Source organism: Stegostoma tigrinum, chromosome 18 (assembly GCF_030684315.1).
Source record: "Stegostoma tigrinum isolate sSteTig4 chromosome 18, sSteTig4.hap1, whole genome shotgun sequence".
NCBI lineage: Eukaryota > Metazoa > Chordata > Chondrichthyes > Orectolobiformes > Stegostomatidae > Stegostoma > Stegostoma tigrinum.
The window spans coordinates 19,563,253-19,576,210 of record NC_081371.1 but is presented as its reverse complement, the minus strand read 5'-3'; the positions used below and the strand labels follow the sequence as shown (position 1 = coordinate 19,576,210).

General features: G+C 36.7%; 1 protein-coding gene across 1 annotated transcript in view; it reads left to right on the top strand.

Annotated features, from left to right (window-relative positions):
• Positions 1-11,961, top strand: part of atxn10 (ataxin 10) — a 198,453-nt gene extending 186,492 nt beyond the window's left edge. The window contains exon 11 of the mRNA XM_048549299.2: positions 11,082-11,961. Coding sequence (XP_048405256.1) covers positions 11,082-11,266 — 185 coding nt within the window. The 3' untranslated portion in view covers positions 11,267-11,961. The remainder of the gene's footprint in view (positions 1-11,081) is intronic.
• The last annotated feature ends 997 nt before the right edge of the window (positions 11,962-12,958 follow it).

The following is a 12,958-nucleotide window of genomic DNA, read 5'->3' as shown; positions in this document are numbered from 1 at the left end:
CTCCTTAAGCCTTATCGTCCTTTGTTTTTAAAGATTCTACCCAGAAATTGTCTCTTTGGCCGAACTTTTGGTTGCCCTTCCTATTATTTTCTCAGTTGGTCTATTTATGCCTCTCTCAAGCCTCGTGGAACATTTTTCTGTGTAAAAGACTTTAAATGCAGTTTGGCATCCTTGATGCGTGAGGGGAGGACATTGTCCTGACTTCACAAGTGACAGTAACCCAGATATATTAGAAATAGTTTGTAACTTCTGGGAAATCCTCACAAACATTAAATTTGGACTTTTGTCGTTGGATTCTGGAAGTGTTTGACAAATTCCATCTTCCATTCCCCCACACCTGTTCTCTTGCTGTTAACAATCAGAATGCATCTTTGTTTTAAAAACCATGCATAATTGTTTGAAGCTAAATAAAATTTTAGAAATTTTCACATTAGCTTTTGTTCAACTAGTTTTGAAATTGAATTAAACTTATCACTACTATTAATACTACTGATATATCCTGGACAAAGTCTGACTTGGTGCTGTTCACCAAGCCTGCTGATTCTTATAACTGCACATTTTATCTGTACCTCTTGAAAAATGACACACGCCACCAGGTTAAATAGCCCAACAGGTTTATTTGAAATCACAACCTTGCAGAGTATAACCTCTTTGTCATTTCATCTCTGAAAGCTTGTGATTTCAAGTAAACCTGTTGGGCTATAACCTGGTGTTGTGTGATTTGTCCATCCCAGTCCAAAACCAGCACCTCCACATCAATGTATCCTGGGATGTGCTGCACACCAGGTGCAAATCAAAGTCCATGGTTTTGAAATAGGATGAGATATTTAAGTATAGACATTAATGAAGGTAAATAAATGCATGAAAGATAATTGGATAAATATAACCATGTTGTTATAAAAATGTACAATTCTTTGAATATTCAGATTAATGCATTATTTTGGAAATTGGAAATTTCATTTGCGGTGAATAGGGTATTAAAAAGCATTTAGACAGATTCAATTGTTCATTACCAAATTGTCAGTGAAATGTTACCATGTTTACTGTGATGTTTTTTCGCATTGAAATTCTATCTGAAAAAGAGTTGTAATGTTAATTTTAAAAAGTCAATATGATAATATGAAATGTGCAGTTGTGAACTGGAATTGTGTGGCATACAGACAGCAGAGATAAACTACATCAGTAACTTGGTGCTGTTCACCAAGCCTGCTGATTCTTATAACTGCACATTTTATCTGTACCTCTTGAAAAATGACAATTGTCATATTCTGATTAGGCAAGCCGTTAGTTCTTTTTGGAGCTGGATAATGCTAATCCATAAGTTATGCTTATGAAATTGTATGATGGCAAATTATTTCAATCCTACTTCCATCAATGGAATATGTGTTTTCAGTTTATGTGCTCTTCAGGAGTAACGTTTCATTCGTAGTTTGCTGATTAATCTTTTGGGTCCAACAATTTTTCTTTGTAAGAATGTAGATTTTCTTGATGAAAGGGCACCAAAGTTATTATTACAAGGGGTAACGATAAATCAGATTATATTGTATAATGGAAACTATCAGCAGGCCTGGCAGCAACAGAAGTTCTGAAGAAAAGACTTGAAATGCTAATTCTCTCTCTCTCTCTCTCTCTCTCTCTCTCTCTTTCTCTTTCTCTTTCTCCCTCTCCCTTGATCTCTTTTCAGATCTTGCAAACCTTGCTAAGTTTCTCCGGAGCTTTGTTTTTGAGTTCCAGCATTCACAGTATTTTATTTTTATTATATTGAATTATAGATTATCATTTCATTGTGGTTGTGGTCTTGTCAGATTAAATACTGCACAAGCAATATACATTTCTTTCATGTTGTTTGCCTCATGGTCTATTACCTTTTGATGAGCCCTATGGTTTACTACCTGAATACAGTACAAACAGGTAAATGCCAGTTCTTGTGGTTTATTGGATTGGTCAGTGCACATGCATTGTTGGGTTTGTATTTTGTTTTTCATAATAATGGAGTATGTTGTTACAGTTTATTCAACTGTGTTTGTACAGTTTCTGTTCTCAAAACGTTGGTGGAGTTGGACATATGATGATCATGTAATCCATAAAGAACAATCACGAGCTATTAAGTTAAGTCTTCTGTGGTACAAGCTAAGTTCAGACCTGCACTTTTGGCCTCAAAAATGTGGATTCACAAAGAAATTTTTTTCGTTTATTCATGGGATGAGGGTGTCACTGGCTGGGCACATTTATTGCCCATTCCTAAATGCCCAGAGGGCAGAGAAGAATCAATCACATTGCTGTGGGCCTGGAGTCACATGTAGGCCATGCCAGGTAAGGATGGCAGTTTCCTTCCCTAAAGTGAACCAGAAGGATTTTTCCCAACAATCGACAATGGATTCATGGCGATCGTTAGACCCTTAATTGCAGATATTTAATGAATTCAAATTCCACCATCTACTGTGGCGGGACTCGAAGCCAGGTCCCCAGAGCATTATCTGGGTCTCTGGATTAACAGTCCAGCGGTAATACCACTAGGCCATCACCTCCCTTAAGGCACCTTATTTCTTTTTCCCACCCTGATGTAATTGTGTGAACTGTTACATTGAAGTACAGCAGTCTCACAATTTTGTTCGATGTGTGTGATTACTCTTTCATTATTATTTCCAAAAGCTCAGAGATTTAGAGACAATATAAACTAGGCTCACAAACAAAATGGTTATTTCATCTGCATAATACATGTATATACAAAAAGATTTATTTTGAGTTACTTATTTTGGCCATTTATAACGTAACAGATACTGAGTCAATCAACACAGTAATTAATAAATAAATGCCTCATAAAAATCTTCATTTACCTTTAAAGACAGGACATCATTGCTGTTATCAATGATAGATAAAAGTTGTAGATATTTGAATAAGTTCTGCAGTTGAAGGCTGATTTTCATATAGTATCTTAAATACTTGGGAAAATTTAAGTCTTTTGACACAAATTTTAAGAGTTCTGAATATGTGAGAATGTAGATGCAGGGTGAACCTTTTGTTAAATGGCCGGAAGGATGTCAAACAAAAATTCTGGGTTGACATAGATTTATTCAGCTCGTTATGGCATTGTCCTTCCCACATGTACTACAGTATTGAAAAATTCTATTTCGTTTTCCTCCTCCTATCCTGATAATAGACCATATGTAATTTTTAGCACAAACTTCAGCCAAAACGTCATCTATTTTTATCTAAATTTATTTTGCACTCATTTTGACTAAATACTTGCCCCATCAGTTGTTTTTGATCTAATATCAGAGTGGTTCATGTATAAGACCTGCCTTCATCTTCTCAGAAGATTGGGAAAATGCATATTTTCCAGCATTACCCAGGTTCCAACAGAAAAAAAAACTTCGATACACTGATCTGTAATCCCCTGGATTGGATTTGTTTCTCTTAAATATAGGTGATAAATGCATTTTCTTGTTTCTAATTCTGCCTCATCTTCATTGCTATTCCCTAATAATAATAGTGTTGAACATATTTCTTTTCTGGCCTCATTTAACAGGTGAGGATGTATACCCAGGGAATTTGTGACCTTAAATGGTTACATTTATCTAGTACCTCTACCATTCCAATTTAGAATTGTTCTAGGATATTGACAGCATTGCAGAACTTGATAGTAAGTTACTATATGCTGCTCTAATGAGTATTTACATAATTTATTTAACAGTACCAATATTGTTATTCGTCATTGTTAACAACAGAATAAATTTTACTCAGGTACTCTTTCTGGAATAAACGTGTTAATTTCCCATGGTGATATAAACTTACTCTCATCTTCCATATAAGTATTCCTCGGCTGCCTTGTTATGCATCGGCTATGTTCGTGCCCTTTAAAAAACTGAAGTTTTTACATAAGTGGTTCTTAGGCAGATTCTGTTTTGTACGTGATGTAACTCTGATATGAAAGGCCAGCTTAACTGAAATTTACTATGTGGATTCAAATGCTCAGCCTGGATTGTTGTATCAGGCATCAGTTTAAAGTCAGACTTAAATTTGGCCATCTTAGACGAGTTTTTCAGCATTCCCGAAAACATTGATTAAGCCTTATCACATGGATGCATTTGTGAAAATAGGCTTAAGGCATGCCTGGCTTCTGATTGCCTTTCCTAAAGAGGAAAGGGAACACTAAAGCACTGATATCCAGCAAGTACTTGATACAGCAGTTGTTTATAATAATTACCTCTGATATACCAGTTAGACAAGTGCTATTGTTTATGTTTCCATTATTTTTAATAAATCCAGTTGAACTTTCTTCAATGTAACATATATTTGCTACAAAAGACAGTTTAAAACATGCTTTCATTCATTCCAGAATTCAGACTAATAATTTGTCATGCAAATCAGCTCAAAGAATAATAAACTTTGCATTAAGTTCAAAGATTTGCAATTATATAACATTTTCATGAATATTGGACATTCTGAAGTGCTTTTGAAACATAATGATTGTTGAATTGTGGGAAACATGGCAGCCAGTTTATGCACAGCAAAAATAATAGGGTAATTTGATTTTAATATGTTGATTGAGGTATTAAACATTGGTCTGGACCTGAGGATAATTCCAGTGCATTTGTTTGAAATAGTATTGTGGAATCTTTTACATCCACCTAAGACACAGCCTCAGTTTAAGGTCTCCTCTGTCAGTGCAGCATTTCCACAGAACTGCATGGAAGTGTCAGGCTAAATTATTGTGTTCAGTTCTTGGACTGGATTTTGAGCCAAAAACTTGATGACTTAGGCAAGACTGCTTCCAATATCAGTCAAGTCATCAGTGAGTTTATATCCAAAGTAAATTAGGTAATTTTTCAAAGGCATATGACTAAATTTATGTATTGTATATTTCAAGCGGAGATCTGTGTTCAAAGCAACCTTGCGACTGATGAGATTTCCCGAGTGAAATATTTGCCCTCTGAAGTCCTGCAGACTGGAGAACTCTACATTGAGTTGTCCAATTTCAAATCACCTTGTCATCCATCCCCCACCTCCCCTTCCATTCTACCTTTTGATCTTCCCTTCCAGCCGCCAACCACATTCGTGCCTCCCATCGACCAGCCTGGCGGTACCTATCACTACTGTCCACCTATCACCACCATTCTGTCTCCTCCCCTCCCCCCTCCCTTCATTTGCAGCTCTCCCTGCCCCCCATGTCCAGCCCTGAAGAAGGGTAATACTCAAACGTGGACTGCTATTTTCCTCCCAAGGCTGCCTGGCCGCCTGCATTCTCCCAGCGTCCTGTTTTGTCGTCATCTAAAGTATCTTTAGGAACAGTGAAAAATTTGTCTTTATTGCTGTACGTAATCTTAATGAGGATTTACTCTAGAGATGAACTCCAGCAACGCTCAGGTGGTACAGATTGTGCTGTAACTGCAAGCAACTGAATAGAATTTTCAGAATACACTGGTAACCTGCTCACCTTGCTTTAAAAACTGTCAGTAGATTTTAGGAGCAAAGAGAGAAGAGTTACACTCTCCATTCCTGGAATTATCCAGATAATACAGCTCTTCTGGTTTTGCAACATGTGCTTTTTTCTGTTCCTTGCAGAAAAATAAAATTTTAAACTGAGTGGTGTGACAACTATCAGCATTCAAATGAGCTGATGTTTTTACAAGCATTGTGTTTCTGGAGCTTGATAAAACTAGGGTAAAAGTGATAACTTTGCATGCTGCAAGTGATACTGGGCGATCACTATTGTTGCATTATTCTACCTCTTCATTTTCACAGCAATTAAAAACAATTCTGAAAGAGATGGCCGACAAGATTGGTCTACTGATAAGACAAGGGCAGATTGTATTTTAAGCATTCTTGTAATTTTGAGGGCCGATTGTCTTCATGTCTGACATTTCTTTTTAATCGTAACAGGTTTATCAACTATTATTATGTTTATCAACTATTTCAAAGTAATCATTTCCAGTACAAAAACAAAAACTGAGGAAGGGTCACTGGACCCGAAGCATTAACTCTGACTTTTTTCTTCACAGATGCTGCCAGACCTGAGCTTTTCCAGCAACTTCTGCTTTTGTTCCTGAGTTACAACATCCACAGTTCTTTTGGTTTTTAATCATTTTCAGTGTTAGGTTTGCTAGGTAGCATAATTTGTCAGTGTTGTTATTAAGTGATGTTATTTCCAGTATAAAGTTGTATGATAATTATCTTCATTAGTATGCATGGCTTATAAGGTGCTATGCTTTGCATCTCATCAGTATGTCGGCAGTTCTCCTTTTGACTGAGTGTATTACCACTCTAGAAGTTTTCTTTTACCACTCAGTTGTCAGAAGAGCTGGATGCATTTACAGTTCTGACACCATGTTGCCATGAGGAAATGTCTTTATTGTAGAATTGGTCATGCCTGCTGCGGCACAGACTGCCTTGAAGTTTTACATATTTTTATCCTTGCATTTAATCTGTAACAATTTGTTGCAAGTCACGAATGAGATTGCATCTGTTTGCAGCCAAACAACTTAAGTATCTTAGAGATGCATTTACAATGAACAGTAACACTTAAGCCAATTATGTCCTTTGTTTAGGTTAACTCATTTTAATCGTTCTATTTTGTATCTGTCTGTTAGAATCCATATTCTCATTTATCAGTGGGCATTATAAACAAATATTGTTTCATGCCATTGTAGGATTGGGTGACCTGATTGCCATTTTGGAGCTGACACTCTTCTCCCTGATACTTCTGGTCACTGCCAGTCATTTCTCTCACTGACCTTTGTCATTGCATCTTTGTTCTTAGATGTTGCCACATTTCAGTGTGTGGAGGGGCAGAGAATTAAAATGATAGGCAATCGGAAACTCAAGATTATATCAGTGGACTGAATGGACATGGTCCACAATTTGGTCACCTGATCTAAATTTACTTTCCCAAGTGTAAAGGAGATCACAGCATTAAACCGTGCATGAGTAAACTATATTAAGCCCATGAGACATAGGAGCACAAATTAGGCCATTCTGCCTATTAAGTCTGCTCCAACATTCATGGCTGATAAGTTTCTCAAACCCATTCTCCTGATTTCTCCCTGTCACCTTTAATCCCCTTGACAATCAAGAATCTATTTATCTCTGTCTTAAATATACTCCATGACCTGGTCTCCACAGCCTTCTGTTGCACTGAATTCTATGAATTCATCACTGTCAGGCTGAAGAAGTTTCTCCTCTTCTCTGTTCTAAAGGGTCTTCCCTTTACTCGAAGGAAGTGCAAGTGAATGTTGTTTCCAGCTGAATACCATTGGTCTACTTATGGACATTGCATTTATCTATTTGAATAACCGTATTTCAAAAATAAATTCCTGAAGCATTTGAGGTAACAAGTAAGCATTGACAATTTGTACCAGATGCGATCAGTATTGACTGAAGTGTGCATAGTGCTCCATTTTAAAGTGCCTAGAATATCTCTCCCCTTACAGGTGAGAGTTTTTGGTTTCTTATCTGTAACGAGCTTGCTTTCTTCATTGAGCAATTTCATCCTATTCTCCCAGTCTTCTTCCTCCAGCACTTGCAAAAACTTCTGGTATACATACCTCCATGTTTCAATATTTGCAGCTTTACTTTGTCCTTTCACACAGTTCTTCCATCTCAGTTTTCTTTTAGAAATGGGAAGGGGTTAAAATTATACTTAGTATTTCAAATGAGGTCTTACTGAAGCCCAGAATAATTTTACTTATCACAGTCAGAGATTTATAATGAACGGTCTGCTCAGTATACGCCAGGGTTGTATTTTATTGGCCTCAGCTTTCTAATATTATAACAATAACTTGAAAAAGTATAGTGCTTTTAAAGTAGTTAAACAAGAGTTACAAAGCATGATTTGAAACTGAGCCACATAAGGTGATGTTAGTGCTGACGGCCCAAAGTTTGATTAAAGAGAGAGGTTTGATGAACACCTTAGGAAAACATTTTGAGTACTGGAAAGATTTAAGAGATGAAATATAGAGTTTAGGGTCTCAGAAGCAGAGACTTGATTGTCAATGATATAGCAAGTAAAATCAGAAATATTCAAAAGACCAGGATAGATGAGCACAAATATCTTGGTGGGTTGTTAGGGCTGGGAACGATTTGAGATAGGGCTGGAAATTTGAGAAACAATTATTCATTACTCTTCATGTCTGTTACCATCTTCCTGGATCCCATCAGTGCTGTACATTTTGTTATCAATGAACATGGCAACTTTATGCCAAACCTCTTCTCCAATTTGTTGATGAAATTGTTTGGAAAAGATCCATCACTGAACTAGGGCAACTGACACACAGCCAGATCTTATTGAAAAGGTATAATTTTAAATGCAGGTCTTGTTTACAGTCCTTTGGCTAGTTTGTTGCCCTTTTTCCCATTTCACCCCCACAATCAAAACTGAAGCTCACTCTCCCCTACATAGTACTTTTAAACTACACATGTGGAACAGACAAATTGTTAGGTGAGGGTACATTTCCATTGTTGGTTGTCAGTCATTTCGGACATGATTGTCTTGATGAACTCATAATATTATGGCTACTAAGTTACGGGTGCTATCTTGACCAATGGGTGTTTTATTCAATAAGCAAAGAAGTTGGTTAAGTTAATGAATAAGTTCATTTGTAGTTTTTGCATGAATTCACGTTGCAATCTCTCTCAGCTCACAACTACTAATGAAAGCAAGAAAAAGTGAAGCCACAGAAATCGTGAACATCCTGTGTGCTAAATCACAGCTTACATTAGCAAACTGTAACTAAATGCACCCACGTCTCAAGAAATAATTGTTTTTCTTTGTTAGATTTATCTATTTTTTTTTGTTGCTATGCTACAGAGTAGTTTAGATCATTAATAGAAATGGTAGCCAAGTTCTTTTTGGCTTCCAAGTGCATCCTCTCCCCCTCTTCAAGCATGAGCAGTCTGTTTCCATGGCATTTTATTATTCTAAGTTAAAGACTTGACTGCCTTGTTTCACAGATGGTTTCTACCTCTAATCAAAGAAATTATATCTGATTTTTCTTGTTCTTTTGGGAAACAAGTTTCTTATTATTCATCATGTATTCAAATTGATATTTATATTAAATGTGCTAATTCTTAGAGGAAAATCTTGAAATTTCCAGTAGTTTGATACATGGTTGTTAAATGGCAAACTCATGCTTTCCTACCAAAGATCTGTTGTTTAAAAAAAAAGATTTGTTTATTTTTGGGTAAGAGCATTAAACGAAACTTAGATCTGTATCCTGCTCACTCCTAGCTCTTGTGAATATATTGCATCCTACAGAATGGAAGCAGACAGGATCATGGCCCGGCTTGCAGTAACCTTGGAAACATTAGTAGCTTTTCATGAGGCTCAATATACAATGAGATGCTCAAGTGTCAAAAGGATTAGGGATTTTCTTTAGCAATGTGCTTTATTTCCCCCTGTCAGTGGGCAGATGAACAAGAGAGTAAGGTGCATGTTAGGTTGAACTTTCTTTAATCTCTTGTAACTCTAATGTTCTTCTTGTGCTTAAAATGATCTGCAAGTTTGAGTTTAATGCACTGTGCTAACAAGTAACCTCATGTTTATGCATAACCTACTTTTTTGACATGTGCTCGGAGGGAAAAACCGATTAAGCTGTCAATGTTTGGAAGTCAAAATAAAATTAACCAAAGTAAACTTTTACTTCTTAAAAAAAACCATAAAAGAATGGGCAGAGCGTAACTAAGCTTCTTCAGATTTTGCAAGTTCATGTGCCATTCCGTCCCTGTGATTTTATAGTTATTTACTTTAAGATACCTCTGAAGCTTTATTCTTTTTCAGTAAAAAAAATCTGATCAAGTTACTGCCAGTGCCTATGCAGTCAGAACTGATCAGAGAGACACGGGAAATGTTAAATTTTTAAAAAATGCTGGAGATACTCAGCAGACCTGGCAGCTTCTGTGGAGAGGGAAACAGTTAATGTTTTGAATCCAATTATACTTCTTCAAAATTCATTGCTACTGTAGCTGTAATATTGCTGCAGTTTCAGTAAGCAAGCATCATGAATGCTGTCGTGTTAGATGTGCACAAATTGACAGTGAAGGTATTCATGAATTGTCAAGTAGGTAATGGTGCTGTGTTCCACATGAAAATGTACAAGTGTTTTTGGTTTATAAATAGCTTATTATTTACTCACAAGTGCATTCCGTAATGTCAGTACAGCATAATGTACGGTGAAAAGATGATAATACCAAAATCTTCATCCAGAAACTTTCTGACAATAGACAATAGACGATAGATGCAGGAGTAGGCCATTTGATAAGCATTAGATATTATACATTTTACATCTATAAAATTGCATTTTCGATGCTTTCAGCTCAGTTTTGTCTTGGATTTACTGGAAGCTGTATACAAATAAGTATTAATATAGAGAACCCTGTTCTTTACAGGCAGAAAGAACATGTACATGCACTGCACCTATTTAAAGTCAACTAAATAGGTTGCAGCCATTCTGTGATTCATTTCTTGGGTAAATACCTTGACTAATCAGTTTAAAATTTAGGCAAAACTTGGTAGGTAGCTGATAGTTATCATCAACAATCTAACAATTTCCCCAGAACCCACTCGCCAACCAAACAGCACTGCCCTTTCTTGCAGAATAAATATTGTTTTCCGTTTACTTTGTTATTTCATTATGAATTGTCCTGAAGACACAGTGTCTTTTTTTAAATTCATTCACGGGATGTCAGTGTGACTGGCCAGGCCAGCATTTATTGGCCATCCATAATTGTCCTGAGGGAGTTGAGAATCAACCACAATGTTGTAGGTCTGGAGTCACAAATAGGCCTGACCAAGTAAGGATAGTAGTTTTCTTCCCTAAAGAATATTAGCAAACCGACAGAAAATAGGATTGCCCTAAAATTGGAGTTCGAAGAACATAACAGGATAAATCAAAGTAATTTTTCTGTCCCAGACCATCAATGTGCTGCTGCTCCGTGCAAATTGAACAATAACAATTTGGGGCAAGAAACATTATTATGCAGTTTAATAATGGCTTATTCATATCTGATCTGTGATATTTGACTAACTATGTTGTATTCTATAAAACGTTGCTGTAAATAACATTCCTTAACTCAATGCACTATAGTTGTGAGCCAGTGGGCAGTTTTTACCATTCGAATCCTTACAGAACAGAACCTGAAGAATCAAGAAGTGATATCCCAGATGTCATATCAGGGTGTGGTAGATAATGCCATGCTAAACAACATGGGATTACAAGTTGAAGAGAGAGCTGGAAAACTTTATGTGAAGTCCCATGAAAAGAGTTCATAACCTCATGGTGAGAAAGGTTCTGAAAACTTCGCCACAACAGGATTTATCAGTCCATTTTTCCAGCCATTTGTCACACCGAGAAAAATATAGACTGACGAGAACAAAGTGGAGCAGTGATGGAAAGGTTTTTTTTTGTTTAAAGCACACAATACTATTTATTATCCTTTCGGTTGTCATCAGTCTGGAATGGAATTAGCAGTTTCATGGCACTGTGATATGCAGGCTGGAGACTGACTAACAATAAAAGTATTAACTGTACAAAAGAATGGCTAATGCCAAGAGTGTTCTGAATCCAGATTATTCCAGATTGAAAGCTAATTTTGCAATACATTACTGTGAATTGTACATCATGATGCCAAATGTCAAAATATTAATTGTAGACTTGATTGGGAGTAGACAGTTGAGGGGAAGTTAATCAACATAAAACATCCAAATAATGTCTTGAATATTTCAAAATGAGCTAATTTAAGAGCTGTTTGGTTCAACATGCTAAGAGACAAAAATAGAAATTATTTAGTATGCGTTGTATCTTCAGAAAGGTTTGCCAAATCAAACTAAAATACGTGGCCATTAAAACTAGCCTAAGATTATCACATTGTGGCCTTTAATCCTATGGAATCAATCAGCTACGCAGACTCTTTCTATGTATAAGAAGTATTTGTGATTACGTATAAACAGTTTAATGATCATTCAAACCAAAAATAACCACTTATATTTTAAGAACACCTTTCAACTTTTTCATTTGTTTATGTTTGCGTTAGTATTGATAACTGTTGCGCTTACTGATCTACATGAAGTGGCCTTTTGAAATATATTGTTACTGAATCCTACGTTTTAAACACCAGAAACAAAGGAACAATAGAGCTCTGTCAGCTGCATCTGTCAGTTAGATTAAAAGGATCTTGTTAAGTGGAGGCTGTATGGTAAGAGATGCTGATCAATTGCATTGATGGAAATCTTTCATGAGAGTGGTTTGTTTTTGGTCTATGGTTAAGAACATCGGGATCTAATGTGTTGGAGTGAACTGTCTGTATGTAGTTACACAGAGTTCTAGAACATCCTTGGTGAAGAAACTTGGAACCAGAGAACTTGAAGTTGCTAATATGGTGGGTGCAAACTAAACAGGTGCCATAATAGTATCAGAGATAATGGGAACTGCAGATGCTGGAGAATTCCAAGATAATAAAATGTGAGGCTGGATGAACACAGCAGGCCAAGCAGCATCTCAGGAGCACAAAAGCTGACGTTTCGGGCCTAGACCCTTCATCAGACCCTCTCTGATGAAGGGTCTAGGCCCGAAACGTCAGCTTTTGTGCTCCTGAGATGCTGCTTGGCCTGCTGTGTTCATCCAGCCTCACATTTTATTATCTAAGTGCCATAATAGCGATGCTAACATGATGGAAAGGGCAAAACATAAACACTATTACTGATTTCCCCTAGTTTCCTGTTCTTCCCCATTCCCACTAGATTCCTTTCCTCCTTCTCCATTCTCCCATCCCTAGTCTTGCTTCATCTTATTCCCTCCTTTTCTCCATTTTCTCCCCTTTCCTTGCTCCGCCTTTCTCTACTTTACTCCCATTCTCTTCCTTTTCTCTATTCTTCTTTTTCCATTATTCTTCACTGAAGCTCGCAATAAATGCATGCTCACTCCAGACAGCCATATTTAACAATTCGTGCACAAATATAAAGTAA